Source organism: Carlito syrichta, unplaced genomic scaffold (assembly GCF_000164805.1).
Source record: "Carlito syrichta isolate Samal-C Ts95f unplaced genomic scaffold, Tarsius_syrichta-2.0.1 Scaffold303749, whole genome shotgun sequence".
Lineage (NCBI taxonomy): Eukaryota > Metazoa > Chordata > Mammalia > Primates > Tarsiidae > Carlito > Carlito syrichta.
In genome coordinates, this window is record NW_007247845.1 from 355,137 (window position 1) to 381,059 (window position 25,923).

The window sequence follows — 25,923 nt, forward strand, 5'->3', positions numbered from 1 at the left end:
ATGCAAATCAAAGCCACAATGAGATATCACCTCACTCCAGTTAAAATGACTCTTACCAAAAAGGCAAAAGAAAACAAGTGTTAGTGAGTATATGGAGAAAGGGGAGCACTTACACAATGTTGGTGGGGATGTATATTACAGCCATTATGAAAAATAGTATGAGGTTCATCAAAACTTAGAACTACCATATGATCTAGCAATCCCACTACTAGGTATATATCCAAAAGAAATAAAATTAGTATGTCAAAGAGATCTCTGCACTGCCATGTTTATTGCAGCACTGATCACAATGGCCAAGATACGAGATCAACCTGCTTGTCTAACAACAGATGAATGAATAAGGAAAATGTGGCATATATACACAATGAAATACTAATCAGCCATAAAAGAAATGAAATCCTACTATTGAGACAACATGTGTGAACCTAGAAGACATCATGTTAAGTGAAATAAGTCAAACATAGAAAGACAAATACTGCATTATCTCAATCATATGTGGTATCTTAAAAAAAAAAAAAAAAAAAGTTAACTCCATAGCAGTAAAAAGCAGAGCAGTAATTACCAGAGACTACCAGAGACCAAGAAAGGGTTAGGGAAGGGAAGAATGGGGGGGGGGGGGGGTTGGTCAACAGGTATAAAGTTACAGTTAGATGGGAGGAATAAGTTCTGTTCTACTGCACAGTTGGTGACTATGGTTAACAGTAAGGGGTTAACGTAAGGTATTGTTTATATATTACAAAATAGCTAGAAGAGAGGTTTTTAATATCACCACGATATTGTTTATATATTACAAAATAGCTAGAAGAGAGGTTTTTAATGTTATCACCACAAGTGCATGAAGTAATGAATATGCAGATTATGATGATGTGATCATTTACAACATACATGAACATAAAAATATCAAATTATACCGTATAAGTATATACAATTTCAATGTGTCAATTAAAAAGTTTTTTAAATACTGAAACTGTCATCTTATTCACCTTCACCACACATTGATAGTATTTCTGACCAATCTAGATTTTTGAGATCATAGGTGAAGATGTCTGTATGATGCTACAAAATTAACACTAGATTTTCCAATGAAAAGCAAAGGTTCTGCTTCATATGACCTTATTGTAGTTGCAGAAATAATGGTCCCTTCTGTTCCTACTTGGGAAGTATTAAATAATGGAAAAGGTAAAATATTTCTTCTTTGCAAAGATAAAACAGGAAGAGAATTGCATGCTACTACAGGAAAACGACTTTTCTTAAAATTTCCTTATGATACCAACAAGAAAATCACATAAAGAAGTATTAATACTACTTAAGGTGTTGTCCACAGACTATCCGCGGACTGTTGAGACTATCTGTGCATAGTTTGTGATCAGTAAATAAAGAAATGGAAAAGGTTTAGAAACATTTTGGTATTGTCCCCATATCCAAGCTTCTGATCAGTGGACTCTTTTTATTCAGCCAGGTATAGGACATTTCGGATGTTGCCAAATTGGTGGTTCGCATGAGGCCAGGCTGCTTACTGGTAATGCATAAAGAAGTAGGTGCTAGTCCGAGAAGAATGGTGGGGGAGGCGGAAGGTCTGGAGAAATAGGGGGAAACTGGCCCTTCATAACAGATAGTTTGAGAGTATTCGTATAAACTCTAGTTCCACAATGAGATAATTAATAGTTCTTTTATACGAAGTCCAAAAACAGTGGAAACATCAAATATGCGAGATATACACCACTTTATACACTTCTCAGATGGAGAAACATTGCACTGTAAACCATTACCATTTTGCACTTCCCTTCTCTAACCCGTCTTTGGCTAAATCAGTGTTGGCTCTCACCGAGCATCTTAGAGTTAGCCCTGCCATCTCGTGGTTGAAGATGTTGACTAACAGAGTACCGCGTGCTTTGACCCGGCCGGTTCCGATTGGGCAAAAAGACCCGCGTCAGGGGTAGTTCTCCTGAGTCTGTACTTTAAGGAAAGGGAACAAAGGGGGAAAGGGGACTCTTGAAGACGCTTTAAACAGCTCTTCCGTCCCTTAGCAGAAGTCTCTGGTTCGTGAGAAGATGCTCAGTAGAGACCGTGCGCGTGCATTTCGAATGAATCGCTCTCTACATTGTTTTATGGGAAGATTTGAATCCCTCCACGGGAAGACCAAACATTGTCATCCCGAAGAAGACAAAGGACCGAAATGAGGCTGTTGATGTCAACGCACTTGTTTTTGCTGGTACTTGAAGTCAAAGCGAGTAAGTGTCTGCGACTCCCTAGAGTAAACAGTCCACGGGAGGCAGGGAGGGATTGCGCAGTAAACTACAACTCCCAGCATGCCGTGGGGGCGGGCCTGGCGGCTGCGTAGATGAACACACACGACCGGCGCTGGGACTTCAGCATGGCGGTGTTTGCAGATTTGGACCTGCGAGCGGGCTCCGACCCGAAGGCCCTGCGCGGACTTGTGGAGAACGCCGCTCACCGTGAGTCGTCCCGGCTCCGCGGTCCGCGTTGCCTGCCCAGCCGCCCTGCCATCCAGGCCCTCAGGTCGCGCTCGGAAGGAGCTGTCTCCTGCCGTGTGTCGTGCAAGTCTCCTGTGGTCTTTGGGATGTCCCGGAAGGCTGATGCGGTGTGGCTCTGGGGAGCCGCGCGGGAGACTCAGCTGTTCTAGGGGCTGTTACACGGTCCAACTCCTTCTTTCCTGCAAATTGAAGGAACTGAAGCCCCACGAGGGCGAGGGGTTTGCGTAGGGCCCACAGCTGATGGTTGCCAGAGGTCAGAGCAGAAGCCAGAGCTTGACCCCAAGCGTACAGGCTTCTAACCCCCACGTGTCCAGTTGTCTTAGCCAGAGGCTTTTAAATATCAGCGCTTCCCGATCTGAGCAAATGCGGGAAACTAGGGACACTGACAGGGAGTGCTGTGAAGGCTCAGAAAAGGAGGAGTGCCTGGGAGTGTGTTGACACAATTTTGTCTAGACAGAGGGTAGGTGGGGGTGGAGAACGTATTAGGCCGGGGAAAGGGAACAGCGTGGCCAAAATGTTGGACAGTTACTCATGTTTGAATCGAAAGGAAGAGAGCCCTGAGAGATGAGAACCTGTCTTCTCCCCTTAATGAACAATCCTAGGAAAATGACTTTCTTTCCATTGTTGCCGCTGGTTAGCATTGTCTCTGGGTCATACCTTCCTCATCAGTGGAAAGCGGAGAGTAGACATGATGATCTGGACCATTTAGCACTAGTATTCTTTGATAGTTTCTGTAAAATGAATTTTCCTGGGTATAGCTGGTCAATATTACTTCTTCAAAGAAACTTTTCCTGTGGCCATCCCCAGTTTGAATGCATCATCATTAACAAAAGGACATGAAAGATGATGGTTGGAAAGGAGAAGAACAAAGTTAAGGCTCTTTATTATCATGCCCTGACTATGTGCCAGGCAAACACCTTATGTGTATGATTTCATTTAATTCTCATGACAGGTATGTATGAAGTGCTGCTATTTGACAGATGAAGAACCTGAAACTTAATGTTAAATAACCTGTAAGCGGTAGTGCTGAGATTTGAAATCAGGCAGTTTGATACCAAAACCCACACACATAACCGCTCCACAAACTGCCTCCTAGTCTGGCCGTCTAGAGTTAGGGTAAGCCTGTGGGTACAGAAAGGAAATGTTATATCTAACAAGAATATTGAATTTTTCTTTTCAGTTGGCTATTCAGTTGTTGCCATCAATCATATTGTTGACTTTAAGGAAAAGAAGCAGGTAAAATAAGATTTCATAAATTAATACATAATAAGTACTTATAATTATTTGTGTTTATTTTAGTAGTATGGAAGCCGAAGATTAGCCTATTTCTTAAATGCACTCCTTTTTGTGCTATTCATTTTCTTATTTTATACGTTAACAGTTGAGCTGATGCATATGTCAACAAAGCGTTTTTCTGAAGTGCTAGATATGGCATGGTGTAAGGACTCTTAAAGTTAACTTCATGAAGCCGGGCTCGGTGGCTCAGCCTGTCATCCCACGCCTTTGGGAGGCTGAGGTGAGTGGATTGCCTGAGCCCACGGGTTCGTGACCCGCCTGGGCAGGCGACACCTCATCTCTACAATAAACCAAAAAATCAGCCGGGCATGGTAGCGCATGCCCGTAATTCCGGCTACTCGGAAGGCTGAGGCGGAAGGATCGCTGGAGCCCAGCAGGTCGAGGCTGCGGTGTCCGGGAGCGGCCACTGCACTCCAGTCTGGGCGACAGAGTGAGACTCCAACTCTAAAAAAAAAAAAAAAGTTAACTTGATGTTAAGTTGCTTTCAGTAATGTTTAAAAAGTGTATTGTTGCCAGCTCGGTGGCTCAGCTTGTAATCCCGCGCTTTGGGAGGCCGAGGTGAGTGAATTGCCTGAGCCCGCGGGTTCGAGACCCACCTGGGCAACTTGGCGCGACCTCGTCTCTACAATAAAAATCAAAAAATTAGCCAGGTGTGGTAGCGCGCGCCTGTAGTTCTAGCTACTTGGAAGGTTGAGGCGGAGAGATCGCCAGAGCCCAGCAGGTCGAGGCTGCGGTGGCCGGGAGCGTGCAGAGTGAGACTCCAACTCAAAAAAAAAAAAAAGTATATTGTTATGACTGAACTGTAATTACAACATGTGGTCCTTTTTATTTTATCATCATGAACTGGTTAACTGTTTTTTCTCCTGGACATACTGGTAAATGTGTATATTTCTCTCTAGGCCAACAAATGTATCCTACAGCTTATTTCAGTCTAAACATTTGTTTTCATCTTTCTTATTCATTGATGTTCTCACTTGCTTCCCTTCTATTTAGCTTTCTTTTTTAAAATAATTTAGTCTTTCTGAATACCAGAAATCAGCTTTATTTCTTTATCATTTGTTGTAGGAAATTGAAAAACCAGTAGCTGTTTCTGAACTCTTCACAACTCTGCCAATTGTACAGGTAGGTATTTTGTTGTTTAAGAAGCATAATATTGCCAGTTCCAGTGGCTCACACCTGTAATTCCAGCACTTTGGAAGGCCAAGGTGAAAGGATTGCCTGTGCCCAGGGGTTCAAGACCAGCCTGGGCAACTTGGTAAGACCTCGTCTCTACAACAAATCACAAAAATTAGCCGGGTGTGGTGGCGTGTCTGTAGTTCCAGCTACTTGGAAGACTGAGGTGGAAGGATCACCTGAGCCCAGCAGGTTGAGGCTGTGGTGGCCTTGAATGTGCCACTGCACTCTAGCCTGGGCAACAGAGTGAGACTCCGACTCAACAACAACAAAAAAGAAGTGTAATATCGCCAGTTGTAACAGCTCACACTTGTAATCTCAGCACTTTGGGAGGCAGAAGCGAAAAGATTGCCTGAGTCCAGGGGTTTGACACCAGCCTGGACAGCCTGGTGAGACGTTGACTCTGCAATAAATAAAAAAAATTAGCCGAGCCTGGTGGTACACACCTGTAGTTCCAGCTACTTGGAAGGCTGAGGTGGCAGGATTGCCTGAGCCCAGCAGTTTGACACTGGGGTGACCATGAGCATGCGACTGTACTCTGGTCTGGGCCACAGAGTGAGACTCCTACTCCAAAACAAAAAGAAAGAAGCATAATATTTGTTTATTCAATTCAAACATACCCAATTATTTGCGCTGTTCTCTAACCTGAACTTTGCCTTTCTTTGCCTACCAGGTTTACGTTTTTGTCAAGGCTCAGCTCTTCATAAACTTTTTTTTACTTCTGGCTATATTATAAATTCCTGGAGACTGAGGACTGCATTTTATTGCTTTTCACTATCCCTTATAGCTAGTACCTTTTAATAAATACTTTCCTCTGGCAAAGAAGAAAATCAGAAAGTTGTATTTTGTGCATTTATGATAATATACTTTTGTTTATAGGGAAAATCAAGACCAATAAAAATTTTAACTAGATTGACAATTATTGTTTCGGATCCATCTCACTGCAATGTTTTGGTAAGTTGATTATTTTTCTTTTTCCTTTGGTCTTATAAATTGTATTGATTAATGTTGAACAGTGTTGCATTTCATCTTACTTCATTCTCACATCTCTCCTAACACCCCCCGCAACACACACCATTGGACCTGCCTACTCTCTCTGTCCTCAGAATTCATAGTATAATATGTCTGTTCTACCCACTCATGGACCTATATAATGATATCACAATTAAAGAATCCATTGGCAACTGTTATTCTTTGAACTCACATGAATTAGACATAAGGTGGGTGCCGGGGATATTGCTGTGAATAATACAGACACAATCCTCAAACTTATAAAGCTTTAGCTTAATTGGCAAAACAAGCGCTGAACAAATAATAATTACAAATGGGAAGATTGTTTAAAAGAGGGGAGGTGGCAAATAAATGATGTTCTTAAGTCACCTGACTTAAGTTGATACTCAAGCTAGAAAACCGAAGAATCACGTAAGCATTGTGTCAATGACAAGCAGGAGAGAGTGCTCCCACAGACGGTAGATTTTGCAGGGTCCTGAAGCCAGGGAAGACATAGTACATTCTGGAAAGTAAAACAAGACCAATAGGGCTAAAGCTGGTGAGCAGGCTACCTGGGGTGAGTTAAGGGAAGTAGACCTGGATGAGAATTCCAGGATCCTTTGAAGGTTTTAACCAAGGGAGAAAAATTAGGAGGGTTGCAGAGAATGAATTAAAGAGGGTTCAGAAGGGATTTGAGAGGCATCCAGGAGGGAGGATTGATGATATTTGTTGATTGATTGGATATAGGATGATGACACCTTAGTCTGCCTGAGCAGCCAGGTAGGTAGGTAGTGGTACCATTCTCCTGAGCTGGGACACACAAAGAGAAGCAGGTTTCAGGGTGTTGTGTTTGGGATATGATGAGGTACTGTGGAGTTCCAGTAGAGCTTGTCAAATGGGTGGTTGGAAAAGAAAGTGTGGCCTTCAGAAGAGTCCCAATTAAAGATGCTGCTTTGGAAGTGGTCACTTTTGAGAGTAATTGAACTCATAGGAATGGATGAGACTCTCTGGGCAAAGTGTAGTGCAAGAAGTGGAGGTCTAGGACAGAGTCCTGAAGAACTCACCAGTTATTGGTGAAAGATAGGATGAACTGGGATTGGAGACTGAGGAAGGACTACTCTAAAGTAGGAGGACTATGTGGAAGGTAAAAACAGAAAAGGAGGAAGGAAAGGTCTCAGCAGCATCAGTACACCTGAGTAGTCAAACAGAAGGGTCCAAAAAATGTCTGTTGAATTTATTGATGGGAAAGTCATTGGCTGCCTTAACAAAAATTCTCATTTCCACGGATATAATAGGGATGTAAGAAAATGCAGACAGTGTGTGCCCCTGACTTTGCTTGAGAAATTTGACTCCATAAAAGAATAGAAAGCATAGGGTGGTTGGTGGATAGGAATCTGCCATATGAGGAGATTTTGTTTATTGAATGAGAGGTTTGAGTGTGACTGCTGGCAAGAAAGATGCAGTCGAGGAGTGAGAAACTAAGATCCTGGAAAAGGTGAACTGTTTTATCTTTAACTAGAATGGGCATCTCTAGCATAGAACAGGCGTAATCAAGGAAAGGCTGATCCCCTTATAACAGTTAGCATTGCTAAAGAAATTGTGAAGTACTAGTCTTGGTGTTTTATACAACTGTGAGGCAGCGTTGTTATCATGAACATCCTGGTGGTTCCTTTTTGTTCCCTTTCCAAATAGAAGTAGGCAGGTGGAGGAGAGAGAATCTTGGGTCCTGCTTTTTCTAAGACCTGTAACCTGCTCTGTCTCAGCACAGGTCCACCCAGCAGCCCCCTTACCTACTTCAGCACAGCACCTGTTGCTTCTCTTATACCCTCTTCTTTTATTTTACCTTTTCTTTTTTCAAAATCAGAGTTTGCAAAAATTTAGAAGGTGCCAACAAGCAAAAAAAAAAGTTAAACATTGCCATCATTCAGAGATTTTATATTTGTATGTATATATATTTGTGTAGTCTTTTCATATACAAACTCATAAAACATAGGTTTGAGACTTTCTATTTTTTAAACAACACCTCGTTATTTATCTTTAACTGATATATTTCTCTCTGTCCTAGGACTCTTAGTTATTGTCTTGCACATCTACCATTTTCATTTGTATTTAATAGTATTGCCCTTGTTGTAAACTTAATTGTATCACACTTAGTCATATATATATATTACATAGATCACATAACACTCGTATATATTTTTTGTCTTGGGAAAAAAATGATTAATTCCCCTGAGGGTAAACATATGCCCTAATGATTTTGCATCCCCAGGGTCCAGTACACAGCAAGTCCTCAGTAAATGTCTGGCAATTTCCTTCACTAGTTTTATAAAATCAAAGTCTATCTAATTTAATTTTTTATATCTCAAACATAACATTTGGTACATAGTTAAAGCATTACAAATGTAGGAAGGAAGGAGGATGATGACTGGTGACATGGATGTTTGTGTAAATTTTCATGTATTTAGAAGGTCTTTTCTGCCAGCATACTAAGCAAAGCAGAATTGTTTGAATGAATGAAGCAGAGATAAAGCAACAGAAGAAAACATAATGGGCTTTTTCAATATCAATAGCATATTAGAAGTGTAAGGTGAATGGAATCTAAGAGTAACCTTATCACTAGGGCAGAATTTCATGTGTATATTTGTTGTTACTGTATAATAACATTCTTTTTATATTCCTAGAGAGCAACTTCATCAAGGGTCCGGCTCTATGATCTTGTTGCAGTTTTTCCAAAGACAGAAAAACTTTTTCATGTGAGTAACAGATGAGTAAAATAAAGTAATGTTTATGATTTTGTATAAGAGGTCTGATGTTATGCCTTTGTAAGTGACCTGCTTTGCCTCATCTGGAAACTTCTAGGATTTTTAATTTACACTTGGAGTTCTAGACTTTGACAGAGGTCTACTTAGTGGCATTTTAAAAACTTTTGTTTTATTCATCTCGCTAGACATTTGATGGGCTCAGTTTGAAAAAACCCATTAAGTTTTCTTATGTTTCTTTATTTCTGCTTCATTCATTCAAAACATCTCTTAGATAAATATTAATCCATCTCTTTCTAGCTCTGAAATCACTTCAGTTTCTGCCCTTCTTACTGCTTAGTGCTCCCTGTGAGGGGAGAGAGAGGAGAGATTCTGCTGTAGTATAAAAGCTCCCACCTCTGTTTTTGCAACCTCCTTTGCATCTCTGAGGTATAGTCCATATGCCAACAGGATCATCTCGGCCTTTAGACTTCAAAAAGTTTACAAAATCAATCATCTGCTGATATAATCCTCCTTTCTATTCGGGGAGCCTTTATGAATTAAATTTCTTTTGTACTCTTAAAATTGCCATTTTATTGCCTTTGCAGGAGGGAAAGAAGCTTAATGTGTATGAGTATTTTGTCAACTTGAGACAGAACACCCTGGACATTCTAAATGATTATAGTAAAGAAAAAAAAAAACTCTAATGCACTTTGTGTAAAATGAGGTATAGCTACTTTTAGAAAGTTCTGAAAGTTGTCTTTATCTAGGCTCAAAAAGGATCCATCTGCCAAAAGGCAACTCACTACCTTTGGACCAGCCTGGTCTTTGATATTTTAATTTTACAGCAATTCTTTTTTTAAGCAAAATCTGTTCTAAAATCATAGAAAGAGTTTTTCTACGTTTACCCAGTAGATGGAGCTATTGACTAAAGAAGCTGATGTATGGTAAATTTAGGCTTCAAGGCGTACTATCAATTCTTAATTGTTTATGTGAGTAGAAGGAAACAGCACAAATTATACACGGATGCCTGCCTTTTTTTTGTTTGTTTACTTCCTTTAAAAATGCTCAGTTATACTAATTCTCAAGAATTTTGTTTTAGTTAAGGGGGTGAGTAGAAGCAAGCGATTTTTAGATTTCAAAGGCTCCATAGAACTTTCTAAAGTCAGGCACATTCAAGCCCTCACCCCTGGAGACTCTTGGTTTCCATGGGAAGGTATAATTCGGTGCTGAAACCACTGGTGTACAATATAAGGAGGAGCATGGGCATTTCCAAATTTATTGAACAACAAGCAGCAACTCAGTTTTGTCATGAGATAATAGCAACTCAGTCATGATTAGACTAAAAGGTGAAACCTGGTGATATACCAAGTTTTTTGTTGTACATTTGATTTCTGGATTAATTTTGAAGATCATACAACTTATTTTTCCATATCCCTCTAGTGGTAATTAGGAAAAAACAACTTCAGTAATATTTTGGCTGAAAAGCGTATACTCATATAACCTTCCAAAGACGTTTACATGTGTATTTCCTTTAACTTTCACAACAGACCTATAGGATAATTGGGACAGGTATTCGACACTATCCCCATGTTATAGAGGAGAAAACTGAGACTTGGGCTGAATGATTTATTCTAAATCTTCCAACAAGTATGTTATAAAGGTAGGACTTTGGGGTTTTAGAATATATTATAATTTGATCTAGTAGTTTCTTTATTTTACTGTTTTTCTCAGACTATTCAAGCTTGAAATTGCTTAACACATGCTTTATGATGGTGGGTGCAGCAGTCAGAAACATTTTGAAAGTCAGAAGAAAGCTATAAATAATTTGCAGGGCATTAACTGTACAGATATACTTAAAAAGTTATATAAAAACACAGTTTTTAAAATTGGAACATCATCTTTTTCTCTGTCCAAATACTACCCATTCTTTAGGATTCAGTTGAAGTTAGAGCTTCTCCTTTTTTTTTTTTTTTTTTTTGAGTTGGAGTCTCACTCTGTCGCCCAGACTGGAGTGCAGTGGCCGCTCCCGGCCACCGCAGCCTCGAACTGCTGGGCTCCGGCAATCCTTCCGCCTCAGCCTTCTGAGTAGCCGGAATTACAGGCATGTGCTACTACGCCCGGCTGATTTTTTGATTTATTGTAGAGATGAGCTCTCGCTGCCCAGGTGGGTCTCAAACCCGCGGGCTCAGGCAATCCATTTACCTCAGCCTCCCAAAAGCGCGGGATTACAGGCTGAGCCACCGAGCCCGGCTTGGCTTCTCCTATTTTTTATAGAAAATCCACTTTAAAGGACATCTTTCTTTTAATTATAAAGCTTTTGTAAGTAGACCATGGTTTGGAATCAGGTCAAATGCAAGAAGTTTGTGGTTTAACGGTTACATTCCTAAGTTAACCGGGCCCAGTTGGTCTCCTGTGCTTGTTAAATCCCATTCCACTGCTTCTTGGGGTCCCCTCCTGTGACCAGGGCTCACAGCCAGTTCAGTCTGATACCAAAGGTCAGACTGTGTCTACCATGCACCCAGAGGAGTTGCAGAAGGAAAGAAGAGTGTCGGGGATATTGCTGCTGTTCATTTCCCCACCCAGTACTCTCCAGCTTGACAAGACTTGATTCTTTCACTGATTGAGGTGAGAGTTATCAAGACGCTTAGAAGGTAAGGTGAGCACCCGAAGCTGTGCCGTTGCTGCAGTGTTCCCAGTGCCTGTTGCCCACGTTTCACAGCCCATTCTATTAGTGATTTTATTTTGTTTGTAAGTTGATTATCTAAAATTCTAATGCACATCTCCATAGGTGTGATATTTTAGAATTAAGTTAGATCTGTAAGATGAGGCATGCACACATATGTACATCAACAGTTAGTAGTATAAAATCTAACCACCTTAAGTAGCATCATTACCATAGGAAATAACATACTATTTTTCACTCAGAGTGTCTGGAAGATGTCTTGTAGATAAGAAACCCTTCTTCCCCATAGCTGACCCAGGGAATAAGGCCAAAGATTAAAGATTGTGAGTGAGGCTAGGTGCAGTGGCTCACGCTTATAATCCCAGCACTTTGGGAGGACAAGGTGAGAGAATTGCCTGAGCCCACAGGTTTGAGACCAGCCTGGACAACCTGGCAAGACCTCATCTCTACAATAAATTAAAAAATTAGCCAGGCGTGGTGGCACGTGCCTGTAGTTCCAGCTACTTGGAAGACTGAACCCAGCAGGTCAAGGCTGTGGTGGCCGTGAATGTGCCACTGCACTCCAGCCTGGGAGGCAGAGTGAGAGACTCCAACTTAAAAAAAAAAAAAGATTGTGAGTGAGTTCATTCATCAGGGATCTTTGGGATGGAAGCAACTGTGGGATATGACAGAGCAAGAGGTGCATGGAATCTTCAGGAGCCTCTAAGTCAGTTATTCCCATTTAGGTTTTACAGCACTTGAGCAGGTTAAGGAGAATTATTTGTACGTCCCATTATACCAGTGTGCTTTAGAAAATAATGTACATACAGGCAACCCCCTCGGATCCCCTCCCACTGGGGGAGCTTTTCTGTCCTCTCAATAAATCCTTTCTTAAAAAAAGAAAGAAAGAAAAGAAAAGAATATATATACAACAAAATAATTCTAAAAGAGTGAATTAAAAAATAAAAGGAAATAGAAGTTCTGTTTTCTCTCTGCTCCTAAAATACATGCCTCCCCTTTGCAGAGCACTATTGTAAGGGACCTTGAGGAAGAGAGTGTCCCAGTGTTTCAAGATGTGGTTAGGTTCCACTGGCTTTGGAATTCCCTGGAATATTTGTTGAAATGCAGGTTGTTAGGCCCTAATTACTGAATGAGTCACTGTAGGTGGGACCTGGTTCTCTCCAGTTTTGCTAAATTCTTCAGGGGAATTTTGTATACACTAAGACTGAGAACCAGTGTTCGTGGACATCTCTCTTTTCCCTTGGGAAGCCTGACTCTCCTTTTCATAATGTATCATAAACATCGATGCATTTAATTATCTATTTTTATTTATTTATTTATTTTAGTTGGAGTCTTACTCCTGTCGCCCAGGCTGGAGTGCAGTGGCATGCTCATGGCCACCGCAGACCAATGTATTTATAATACCATGTATTAACCTGACATCCTGAAAAGGGGCCCCAGGTGGGGGGGGGGCAGGTGGAGAATGTGAAGGCCTACCCTCCTTTTTCCTTTGTGTCATAGATGTGTGCATTTTTATGGGAATACACTTTCCTTCAATTGTTTAAGGGTCTCTAGCAAAAAAAAAAAAAAAAAATGATTAAGGACAACTGATGAATTGGATGCAGCCTACCAGTCGCAGAGAAAACCATTGTAAGCATCTTAACCCTAAAGCTATATTGGGCATAATTTAATCTCTTTTAATGATGTAGAAAGTATTTCATTAGAGTGTGAACATCTTTTGTGGTTATCTAAATATATCAGTTAAAACATTTGGTTTAAAAGCTAAATAACAGAAGACTTCAGTTTGGGATATTTTAAGGTGGAGGTGTCCTTTGTAACTAAAAGTTTGTTATTAAACCAACACAGGTCCCTTGTTTAATTGGCCTCTCTTACATGCGGGGCGGGGAAGAAATGAACAATACATAAGTAAAAAGTAACCTAATTTAGCTTTATTCTGGGGAGAATGTTTAATAGGCTTTTTAGAAGTTAATCAGCTTATTTTACTGCAAGAGTAAATTCATGATAATAAATTCAAACAGTATAGAGAAGTATGCAGTGAAAAGTATGCCTTCCTCCCTTTCTCTTTTCTCCAGAGGCAACACTAGTAACAGTTCTTGTGTGTCTTTTCAGAAATACAACTTACCTTGTCTGTCTTTCCTTCATTCTCCTCCCTCTTTTTTCCCTTCCTACCATCAAGCGTTTTTCACCTTATACTATGTTTTGAAGAATGTTCCATAATATCAATTAGAGAAGTACCTCTTTCCCTTTAAGGGGTTGGCATATTCCATTGCTAAAGAGATCATTATTTATTTAAGTAAAATTGAGGGATGTTTAATTGTGTCTAGTCTTTTGTGATTGATATTGCAGTGACTGTCCTTGCACTAATGCCCTTGAGACCTTGTAAGGTATATAGTTATAGAATGTATTTCTAGAGTCTTTATAGAATACGTTCCCGTAAGTGAAACTACTGCTATGTACATTTAAAATTTTGTTAGCCATTGATAATGCTTTTCAAGACCTTGTACTTGGACCCTGTAAGTGCCTGTTTCTTCATTCTCATGTCAGTCGTATATTACTGAACTTTTTGATCTTTGCCAGTCTTGTAGCTAAAAAATAGTGAGCAAAAGCTAAGCTTGTTTTAGTTACTCTTCAGAGCTTTTCTGCATCCATTCTTACCCAATTTTCAATGTTTTTTTATGAACTGGACAGCTGTGGCAGTGGGCATGGGGCAGATTCTTTCTGGGTCAAGTATTTCTACCCAAGCAGCATCGCTTCCCAGACTTACTGAGTTACTATGACTATCTTGGAGCCAGGCAGCCTCTGATGGCTACTTGCTTCCTAAAGCCCTGGGGAGGGAGTGGGAGTGAGTGAAGTAAGGATTCTGAAGCAAAGGGTAAGGTATATTGTTCCAGTCATTGCTGAAGGTTGGTGCCAATCCTGCAAGTCATTATGACCCTCTCTTCATCTCCCTTATGCTGCCCTTTCTGCTGCTGAGGCTGGTGTGCCAGCATAGTCATCCTGGCAGTTGGAATTTGTTCATCAAGCCTGTACATGGTAGCATTGTCACTAAGGCTTATTTTTAATGTAGTACATAACAGCCAATTTTTTTTATCACTATAAATCAAATAATGACAAAATCAAAGCCAGATATGCATCTTCTGGCAGTATCTTCTGCCTGGCACCCTGCACTAGTAACCTTACCCCAGCTTCATCTTTCTCCCTGACTTTTTTAAACTGATTTTCTTGTCTGTTTATTTTATCTTGTATGTAGTTTTTGTGAGCAGTTTCAAACCCATTTTAGAAGTCAATGCAGAGTATTGTAATCAACAAGTAATCGCAAAAATTAGAACAAAGAAAAGGGAAATAAAAAGTTGAAAACCTGCATTTATCATCATTTGATTTGTAACAGCTCTGCTTCAATCCTTTATGTAAACTCATTCTATTAGTATTTGAATAAAATGCCATCAGTAGAGTTATGTTCGTTTCTTTAGGCACTCAGTAGACTAATAGGGGCCACAGCCCTGGGACAGTTCTGGCATGAAGTGCTCAATAAAATCATTTGTGGAATAAATGGACCATGCATACATTCCTTTTGGCTTATTTTTCCTTCAGATTTTTGAACAGTTCATTTCTTCCTTCTGGAACAATCTGACATAACCTTCTAGAAACAGCCTCACTCAGCAACCCATCCTATTTAGAAGACTATTTGAGTTAGAGGATCTCCACGCCCTGTCTTCTGAGAATGTCTGTGGATATCTCACTCTGTTTCAGCTGGATGACAGTTAAACCGTTTAAACCAAACCTGAATAAATGGTTGAACAGTTGACTTTGTAAAAGGTCATGTGTGTTTGAACACAGAACCATAAAACACCTATGGAGTGAACAACATGTGTATTTCTTTCTTTCTAGTTTGACCCTGTCTCCCATTCTTACTTGTACCAATTTATCTTTTGGCCTTACCTATTTTTTCTTCTTGACAGGTTGCTTGCACACATTTAGATGTGGATTTGGTCTGCATAACTGTAACAGAGAAGCTACCCTTTTATTTCAAAAGACCCCCTATTAATGTGGTAAGTGTTACACTGCCCAGTCTGCAATTGAATCTGTAAAAACTTAGATTCACTAATGGGAAAGGAGGAGAAACCAGTGTCTTTGGAGAGCAAAGCAAATACTAGAAAATAGGAGGCGATTTTAGAAAAGAGAGTCTTAGTTTTATAAGATGACTAAAGGGAGAAAGAAAGCTTAAAATAAAAGACATCCAATTAGTGAGATATTTTTGAGAGGCCTTAGAAACTAAAATTTATCAGTGATATTTCTTAAGAGGGTAGCAATAATAATGGGTGCTTACAGCCTGAACACTGAACATTAAGGGAACAAAGCAATCAAAAAACAAGGGAAAGGAAAACAGAAACAAAAACAGTGTCCTAAAGTACCAGCAAGCTAAGGAGAGGGAGCAGGGCATGGAATCACCTAGGCATGGTCTGTGCAAAATTAAAAGCCCAGGGTTTTCTATTAACCTAACAGGTGGCCATGTGTTCAGAGAATGTTTTTGTTTCTCCTTCTGCTATGGAATGTTTCTCATTACCCTTCTACATAGTTTTCTTTGGCTTTCCTGTATACCTTTATCTTCCATCTGTCACACCTTCTTAAGTCTTAGTCTCCTCCCATTTCCATCATAAAGGTGATATTATTTCACACCAGCAACTATTTTGGTAGCTATGAGGTCAGCACAGCTGTTAACTATTTGGTTTGCCAGCCAGATCCTAGGAAGAGTTGGGATGCTATTTTAAAATAGTGACTTCCAAAACTCTATACTCAGTCTCCTATTCTCAAAAACCACCATCCAAGGAGAAAAAGAGTTTAGCAAACACAACTGAAATTACATATCCAATCCTGTCAGGAGTGGACATTCAAATTTTTTAAAAATTGTTTGTTTCCAAGTGGATAATTCACTTGTTTTTTGTCTCTGTGGAATCATAACTCCCTCGATTTTTGTTTCCCTGTTCTGCTAAAGAATTGGCTTGATACTGAAAATTAGGGGGAGACAATGGAGGAAGAAAATGGTTCTAGTTGGTGGATGAAAATTTAATCTAGTGTGGATAACTTTAAGTTGACTTGTATTTCAGTCCTAAAAATATGCTATTGAAACTATACTTTGAGGCCGGGCACTGTGGTTCACACCTGTAATCTCAGCACTTTAGGAGGCCAGTGCAGGAGGATTGCTTGAGTCCAAGAGTTTGAGACCAGCCTGGGAAAAATAGTGAGACTTTGTCTCCACAAAAAATAACAAAAATTATTCAGACATGGCGGCACATGCTTGTAGTCCCAGCTACTCAGGAGGCAGAGGTAGAAGGATCTCCCTGAGTTCAGGAAGTCGAAGATGTGATGAGCCATGATTGTGCCACTGCACTCCAGCCTGGGCAACAGAGTGAAAACCCGACTCAAAAAAAAGAAAAGAAAAGAAAAAACAAAATTGAGAAATGCCAAAAATACCTAGTTACATATTTAAGGGGAAAAATATAAAAGAAAGCGGTTTTTGTCTGGTGAACATTGAGAGTATTACTGAACATAACATTACTGGCTATGCTCAAATCATTGGTTCCCTGTGCTGGTGCCAGTACTTATAAATAAACCAGTAAACATTAAAAAAAAACAAACCCTGAATCACCACATTTTAGAGTTAGAATCTATATTGTTCAGTGACTCATTTATCAAATAGGGGGAAATGAAGGCTCAGAGTCATCAGCTGTTTGGTCTCAGGGTTAGGAAAGCTCTGATTGATTGCCTATGAGAACCTCTAATGTGCCCCAGGTTCCCCTGATAGAAGCTATAGGCTAATACAGTGTTCAAGTTTATCACAGTCTTGTTGGCCCCACATATTGTTCCTCTCCAGAGGTAGCAATCTCTGTCTTTAGGAGTTTACCTAAGCTTTTTACCAGCCTCCGACTGTCACTGCAGGTTCTTTGTAAGAAGCACTCCCAGAGTTAGTGCAGCCACTCTGCACATGGCTAGTAAACTTGTAACTTTTCCACCTTTTTCTTCACCTTAATGACTAGGAAGGCCATTTTTTAGACAGCTGTGCCTGAGTAGGTCCACATAAACGGAATCCTTGGTTGGGAGGAGGTAGTGGCATGCAGTGGTAAGGCCAAGTCCATGGAGTAGACTGCAGTGCACTGCACATAACTCTTCATGTCCCACAGCTGTGGTAAAATCCCCAGTGGCTATTTTGGTGAGGGTTTTTCCCTGGGTTTCTTCTGAACATGTCTTACTATTCAAACCAGTTTGTGAGCTTCTAGAGAGCACCAACTGTGTCATAGTCCTTTTTTATTTATTTATTTATTTTTTGAGTTGGAGTCTTACTCTTGTCACCTGGAGTGCAGGGGCATACTCAGCCACTGCAGCCTCAACCTGCTGGGCTCAGGCCATCCTTCTGACTCAACCTTCCAAGTAGCTAGAACTACAGGCACATGCCACCACACCTGGCTAGTTTTCGTGAATTATTGTAGAGACGAGGTCTCACCAAGTTGCCCAGACTGATCTCGAACCCCTGGACTCAGGCAATCCTCTCGTGGTCTCCCAAAGTGCTGGGATTTATAACAGGCTGAGCCACCACGCCCAACCAGTGGCCCTTTTTTAATTACCACAATATCTTGCCGATGAGTCCTTCCTAAAGTGTGTTCATTGAGTGAGTATATGTCGAACATAGCATATTAGGGTACAGCTTGGGAAACCTGGCCACATTCTGCTTGACATAAGTCATCAGCTGGGTGTCAGCATTCAGCATGAGGCACACACAGTGAGGGAAGTGGGGAACTGGGACAGCATGAGGAGGAACATGGCACTTGGGACAGCGACACCAGCACATCCCACCCCCGATTCCATCTGGAAGTTCAGGAGAGCTGCTGTTGTTCGATGGATATTTTTGGCTTAATGCCCACATTTTTCAATTTAAGGATTCTGAAAAGTAAAAATTTTGACAAGTGAGAGGAATACGCAGTTTAACAGAGTGTCTGCTTTTAAAAAAAAGAAAATCTGGTGTGAACGTTTTACATATGTTGTTTAATAAAAACTAGATGATGGAGTAGAAGGAAAGGCTGCACAAGATTATTTTTAGTCATCATCTAGTACAGAAGTAGGCTGCAGTATGAATTGGTCAGGAAGCAGAAAAGTCCTTTTTAATGTATTCACCTGTTTTTTGTTAAAGAGCTGGAGACAGGTGTCCAACTTGTACAGGGTAAATAATAGTTGGATAGGTGTATACTGTTTGTCACATAATATCTAATCTGAACATGGAGTTGTGTGTCTACATTTAAGCATGACAATATATACACTGTGTAAGCACAGAGCATGTAGTGATTGTGGGTGATAGTTCAATCTTAAGTCTTGGTTTTTGCATGCGCCCTTGGCTTTGTGCATGAACCAACCAGTCGTTGGCCTTGAGAAGTTGACAGATTGACTTTATAAAGATCACTTTATTGGGCACTTTAGAAAACAGCACAGATCTTAATTTGGCTAGGATTTGGGCCCTTTTCTTTCATTGTGGCAAAAAGCAGGAGTATGAAGATAGGTAATTCATTAGTCTTTTACCTCTAGGCCAGGTGCTGTGTGAGAATCATCAGCTCAGAAGTTGGGGGTTGTAAAGGAGGGCCCAGGAGCTCTAGAGTATACCCAAACACTCATTTGTATGATTTGCAACTCTCCTTCCTTTTGTCATCTTCACCACATGCTCAGGGCTTCATAAGTTCAATTATGCAATTCCCTCCAAAATCTCCTGCAAAGCTCTCTGGAGTCTAAGTAATTTGTATGGACCTCACAACTCTGTCATGTGGTCGATGAGTCACTAAAAAATTGGATTCTACTTCTCTTCTTGGATGATCACATGACTTCTAGTTATTTTGCATTTTATAATTTTAACACGTTCACACCTGCTGTGGCCCAGGAGCTTTGAGGTAGAATCATGTTAGTTATCTCCTTATGCTGGTAATAGAATTGAGTCTCAGGTAGTGTGGCTCACACAGTTAAATGTCTCTCAAAGAGTTGACTAGAGATTTGTACTTAAGCTTTGATTCCAAATCTACTGTCATTTCCTACTGGGAAATGCTATTTAAAGTTACTTTACAGGAGAACTCTTTGTTAAGTACAGAATAATTTCATATTTTAAAACACAAGCTTTATGAATTCAGGTTTTGAGAAGAATTTTCTTAAAGCAGCACATATGTTTACCTCCCCTTTGATTTTTTTCAGTGTTATTTCCATTTCAGTGTTACTGTCAGTCAACAATGACTTCAAGTTTATTGAGTTATTTTCAAGGAGCATATTTTGTTTGCACACTTTCTGATGTTTTCTCCTCAGCTCTTCCTTTAACCTTAATCCATTTCTATCTTCATGGTCCAATTAGTTCCCACTGAGAGATGTTTAGTAGGTAATGTCTAAAGCAGTGATGTAGTTCCAAGAATCATGCTATATATACTTGATTTGAGTGTGAGTACTCTATAAACTTTATTTTCCATCACGTGTGAACTTAAATGTTGTTAAGTACTTTGTCCATCCAGTGCAAGCATCCATGCCAGCAAACTTGCTAGTCTCAAAAATGTCTCAAAAAAGATGAGGGGCAGCAAAAAAAAAAAAAAGAAAGAAAGAAACTCACAAGAAACAAAGTTAAAAGATAAATAACAAACTGTTGGAAATATTTTCACTTATGTCATAGACAAAAGGCTAATTCCCTTAATATATAAAGAGCGCCTAGAAATTGATAAGGTTTTTTAAAAGGATGAACAATTTTAAAAAGTAGAATAAAGATATAAAAAAGACATTTCACAGGAAAGGAAATACAAACACTCCTTAAACATATGCTTAAATTCACCATAATAAGAGAATTTCATATGAAAATCACATATGCATATGTGACTAGTGATACTCTGTTGCAAGGTGGGAGAAAACAAGCATCCTTTTATACTTTGCTTCTAGCAGTGTAAATTGGAACAGTCCCTATGGGGGGAGTGGGTAATTTGGCAATAAGTATTAACATTACAAATATACTTACTGGCTTAAAACAACAGAAATGTATTGTCTCAATGTTCTAGAGGCTGGAAATCTGAAATCAAGATGTCAGCACAGTTATGTTCCCTCAGATGTGTGGGGAAGTCCTTGCTTGCCTCTGTTAAGCTTTTGATGATTTTCTGGCAACCTGGTAATCCTTGGTTTGCAGCTACATAACTCTAATCTCTGCCTTTATCTTTTCAGTGTGTTCTCCCTGTGTGTCTCTGCCTTCACGTGGCCATCTTCTTATTTTTTTTTTAACTCTTAAAGTTTTTATTTTAAAGATGTGGAGTACAATTCAGGTTTAGGTATACAAATGTTCATTATGCAGGTACCCTTGTTGATGAGGTGTGCCCCTTCTTTCCTTTGGCAGTTTCCCACTACTGCCAATCCCTTTCTTATAGAATTATGATAATTGTTCTTCTTATAAGGGCACCAGTCATACTGGATTAGGGGTCTACCCTATTCCAGTAGGACCTCATTTTCACTAATTACATCTGCAGTGACCCTATTTCCAATTACGGTTACAGTCTGAGGTACTGAGGGTTACGACTTCAACATGGCTTTTATTTTATTTTATTTTATTTTATTTTTTTTGAGTTGGAGTCTCACTATCGCCCAGACTGGAGTGCAGTGGCTGCTTCCGGCCACTGCAGCCTCAACCTGCTGGGCTCTGGCGATCTTTCCGCCTCAGCCTTCCAAGTAGCTGGAACTACAGGCGCACGCTACCACGCCCGGCTAATTTTTTTGATTTATTGTAGAGATGAGCTCTCGCCTGCCCAGGCGGGTCTCGAACCCACAGGCTCAGGCAATCCACTCACCTCAGCCTCCCAAAGGCGCAGGATTACAGGCTGAGCCACCGAGCCCGGCAACATGTCTTTTATAAACAGGGACACAATGCATCCCATAATGCCAGCAAGTTCACTTTAGTGTTTATTCTACAGATGCGTTGAAACAACTCAAGGCCTATTGGTAGAGGCTTGGTTAAATGAATGCTATATCTTTACAGTACTATGCAGCTATAAAATAAAATGAAGTAGTTATGAGCTGAGTTGGAAAAAAGATTTCAAGCCAGGATAAGGAGGTAGCGGACTACCTTTTGGGGAAGAAAGAGGGAAAGTAGTATATATTCATATTTGTTTATATTTATATGAAGAAACTTTGGAGGAAGACACAAGAAATTAATAAAAGTGGTTATGAGAGGAGGGAAGGGGGCAGATGGGAACAGAGATGCAACTAAGACTTTTTATTTTATTTTTTTATGTTGCTTTGATTTGTGAATCCTGTGAACAAATTACCTGTCTTAAAGAATGATTCACCAAACAAATGTCATCCATTTGAATTCAATAAAGAGCTGATTTTTATGAAATTAACAGGGAATTGGTATATTGTCCCAGTAATCAACTTCCTTTTTATTTCTCTTCTTTCTCTAAATCTCTGCTCAGTACTTGGAATTTTATTGCCAGTGTTGCTTGATTCAAGTATCACACACCTGCCCTTGGAAGCATCTTTTATGACTGTTACTTCTCATTAGTAGAGAAATCTGATGATCCACCTATGCCAGGACCTTTGGTCAGACATGAGAACAAAAGCTAATCAGGCAGGCACTGTAATGAATAGACTGTTATGAATAATCATTTGATGAGCTTAAGGCAATTTGCATTAAAATAGCCTCAGAAGCAGGAGCCCAGGTAATGTCTGTATTTTATCTAAAAATTTAAAATAAGGTGCTATGAACTAAATATTCACAGCCTTCAATAGCATATTATCTTTCTTATTTTTCAAGAGTTATTTTAAAGTGAGCTTGATTAATGTACCAAGATCAAAATCAGAAATGTTTTTCTTAAAAATAATTGAGCTGAAATTTTATCTTTTTTTCTCTCCTCCCCCCTAAAATAAGTTTTTATTTTGATCTAGTCCCCACAAGGATCTAGAAATTTAGATTCAGGCAATTAGGAATACTGTGGGATCTGGTCATGTAATTTTATATATCATTCACATCTTTTATTTTTGCTTTTTCGTCATCCTACTGCTTTTTGTTGTAGTTCTGCAGCTAGAAAGATGAGGAAAAGAAATATGTCAGCCTCTTCAGCTAATTAGTAGTTTTAGTAAATAAATAGCCAAGGAGCTAGTTGATAATATGGCAATGGCAGTGTTTTTGTTTGTGGATTTCAGTTAACTTAGTCCATCATGGTTCCTTGCATGATGAATAATCCATAATGAACAGCATTGTCACATGAGCTCTTTGTCATAAGTTACCATTTATGCACTCAAAATATAAATATACATGTTTTGTGTAAAAGTCAATTGTGTGTTACAAAGAAGTGTATACTTCTCAAGAAGTGTACAAGGTTGGCAGAGAAAGTGAGGTGTACATCTAACTATGGCAGAAGGAGTATTCATTCCTAGAAATAACCAGCACAAATCAGAGAACTAGAGGTGGGAAAAGTTGTCAAAAAAATGCAAGAGGGGAAGGTTGCAGTGTGGGAAAAAATATTATTCTAACTAAACTAGACTCAGACATATAGGAAAATTGAAAATAAAATCTGAGAGCCTTAAAGCCAAAGGGAGAGTTAAATAAAGGGAAGAAGGGAAATAGAAGGAAAAGAAATGGGAGTGGAAGAAAGAAAATCTGTTTTCAGGACAGAGAAGTAGAAGGGACCTTCAGGGTGCAAGTGAATGAAATAAAGGTAGACTGCCAGTTTGGGAAGAAGACGGGTTTCTTCATTCCCTATGAACTCGGTAGAAACCCCCAATAGCTATAGCTGGGCCAGTTCCGCTCATCAACTGAGTAATAGAAACTCATTTGCCAGGCAGAGACTTGGACCACACTGCGTGGACTGTGCCTTCCATCCTTCCTTTATTCATTTAGAAGACTGCTGCAACCCAAATGACTTGGAATTACAAGTCTAATCATCACCTTCGTGCTAAAAATCCATCAGATGTTTTCTCTTGCTATTAGGAGAATCCTCCTCACCAGCTGTAGAGGCCTGCATAGTCAGCCCTTCCCAGCTTCTTTAGCCTGTCTCCTTCGTTCTTTCCTCTTCAGCCTTTAACCTCTGGGTGCTACCATGCTGCAGCCCCAGAGCCTTTCACAGCCTCTTTCCTCTCTGAAAACACACCATCCTCTACTTAATTGCTTCCTCACCCACTCCCAGACTTCTCCTCGATAGCACTTATCACAGTTGCAGTTTTATTTTTGTCTGATTATTTGATGGTCTCCCCCACTATTAGAGGGGGAGGAACCATCTCAGCTTTTGCACATAGTGGACTTAAAACTTATCTGTTGTGGCTGAATGAAGATGTTGAGATACACATCAGAGAAACCAAATAACATAGTGGTTGAATTCTATCCCATTTCCCAAAACCCCTTCCAGGCTTTCTTAGCTGGGAGTTTCTGGGTAGTAAGAGTACATTAAATATGAAGGAACTTTTGTATTTAACTTTCTTTTTCTCAGACAAAAGGCCAAGCTTGTGTGGTAAGCTGAGCAAAATCATCAAATGCCTGGGCTTCTTCCATCTTTTCTTCTGGGCAACCATAAGCCCAGCTAAAAACTGGCGCTTTGTACTAAAGAAAAAGGAGAGGACGCATGTCTGGATAATTAGCATTCTCTGCTACAGTGCCTTATCAAGGTCTTGTAAGGATTAAATATGTACATAAGAGTCCTAACACAGTGCCTGGAACATATTTAACACTCAGCTAACCATGGCTGTTGTTATTCTAGCATTCAACTTATAGGTAATAAGTGGCTTACTAGAGACCTTCCTGCCCCCAGTTATTTGGGCTTTTTCAGCTCTTCATGTCTTTTTCTCTTCATTTGTGAGTCAGATTACTTGGTTTACTGTGTTTGCATACAGTTACCCTAAGTGTAGGGAGTTTTCCTTTCGGTAGTTCATGGAGTAAAGGCCCCGCCACCACCCCACTGAGACTTTGCTCTCCTTAGCCTTTTCATGATTCCTGTTTATATAAGGTCAGCTTTCCTACAGCTAAGATAAACTCCATTGATCAGACAGAGCCACAGATCTGTTTTCTGCTTGTGGATGGTACCATTTGGACATGAATCTGTCTTTGTTGAGAATTATACCCTTGAGCCGGGCTTGGTGGCTCAGCCTGTAATCCCTCGCCTTTGGGAGGCTGAGGTGAGTGGATTGCCTGAGCCCGCGGGTTTGAGACCCGCCTGGGCAACTTGGCGAGACCTCATCTCTACAATAAATCAAAAAATTAGCCAGGGTGTGGTAGCGCGCGCCTGTAGTTCCAGCTACTTAGAAGGCTGAGGTGGAAGGATCGCCGGAGCCCAGCAGGTCAAGGCTGCGGTGACCAGGAGCAGCCACTGCACTCCAGTCTGGGCGACACAGTGAGACTCCAGCTCAAAAAAAAAAAAGAATTGTACCCTTGGCATGTAAGATGTGGGTGGCAGGGGTGAGGATGGAAGTTAGGGAGACTTTAGTGAAAATTAAGTAGGACAGCGTGTGTTTATGTTTGACAGTTTTATTTTCTTTATTTTCTGTGCAGGCAATTGACCGAGGCCTGGGCTTTGAACTTGTCTATAGTCCTGCTATCAAAGACTCTACAATGAGAAGGTACACAATTTCCAATGCCCTCAATTTGACACAGATCTGCAAAGGAAAGGTATGGTTCTATATTTTAGAATGTTTTTCACATCTGGGAGTTTATTATTATTAATACACTGGAATTGTGAAACTGATTTGTTTTCCTTAAGATGTAATGTTCTCAAGGCACAGGGGCAAAATTCTATGAGCTCTGTAAGTTTTAAGGGAAAGAAAAATATCAAGAGCAGAATAATATAAGAGAGAAAAAGGTGTGTTGAAAGCCTTTATCTTTTGATAAGGAATTTTCAATTTACATACTGTGAAAATAAGGCTAGACAATTGTCATCAGTGAATTGAATTAAGTTTGTATGACCTTTTCATCTAGTTTTTTAAGCTTAATTCATCTTTACTAAGATTTCTTTTGAAAAGCTATTTTATTTCTTTTATTTTTATTTTAAAGATGCAGGGTCCAATTCAGGGTTAGGTACATAAGTGGTCATTGTACAGGTAAAGTTTGGGTACCCTTATTGATGCTATGCACCACCCCCCCAGCAGTGTCCCACTACTGCCAATCCCTTTCTTATAGTATTATGATAAATGTTCAGGATCTGTTTATGAGGGAGTACATGTAGTATTCAGATCTTTGTTTCTGTGATAAATCATTGAGTATTATAGACTCTAATTGCATCCAAGTTGCTGTAAAATGCATATTTTTTTTTCTCTATGGATGTATAATATTCCATTATGTAAAGGTACCACATTTTCTTTATCCAGTCTACTTTCAATGGGCAGCACAGTCGGTTCCATGTTTTTGCGATTGTGAATAATGGTGCAGTAAACATCTTTCGTTTAATATGAAGCCTTTCTTTTTTCACGTTAGTTATTTACCTTATCTTTAAAAGAAGTTGGTATTTGAGCCTTAAATGCTAAAGTGTGATTACTAGTTATTTGTATTATGAGATTCTTCCTTTTTTTT

At 39.9% G+C, this 25,923-nt stretch overlaps 1 protein-coding gene across 4 annotated transcripts in view; it reads left to right on the forward strand.

Annotated features, from left to right (window-relative positions):
• The first annotated feature begins 2,330 nt into the window (after positions 1-2,330).
• The window catches only part of RPP30 (ribonuclease P/MRP subunit p30), a 29,807-nt gene continuing 6,214 nt past the window's right edge, over positions 2,331-25,923 (forward strand). For 3 of the 4 annotated variants that reach the window (XM_008059171.1, XM_008059170.1, XM_021712945.1), the window contains exons 1-7: positions 2,331-2,456; positions 3,676-3,731; positions 4,857-4,913; positions 5,844-5,918; positions 8,636-8,707; positions 15,338-15,427; positions 24,910-25,026. In XM_008059171.1, the coding sequence (XP_008057362.1) occupies positions 2,342-2,456; positions 3,676-3,731; positions 4,857-4,913; positions 5,844-5,918; positions 8,636-8,707; positions 15,338-15,427; positions 24,910-25,026 (582 nt within the window). In that variant the 5' untranslated portion in view covers positions 2,331-2,341. The remainder of the gene's footprint in view (positions 2,457-3,675; positions 3,732-4,856; positions 4,914-5,843; positions 5,919-8,635; positions 8,708-15,337; positions 15,428-24,909; positions 25,027-25,923) is intronic. The other variant, XM_008059172.1, reaches the window with a different exon arrangement.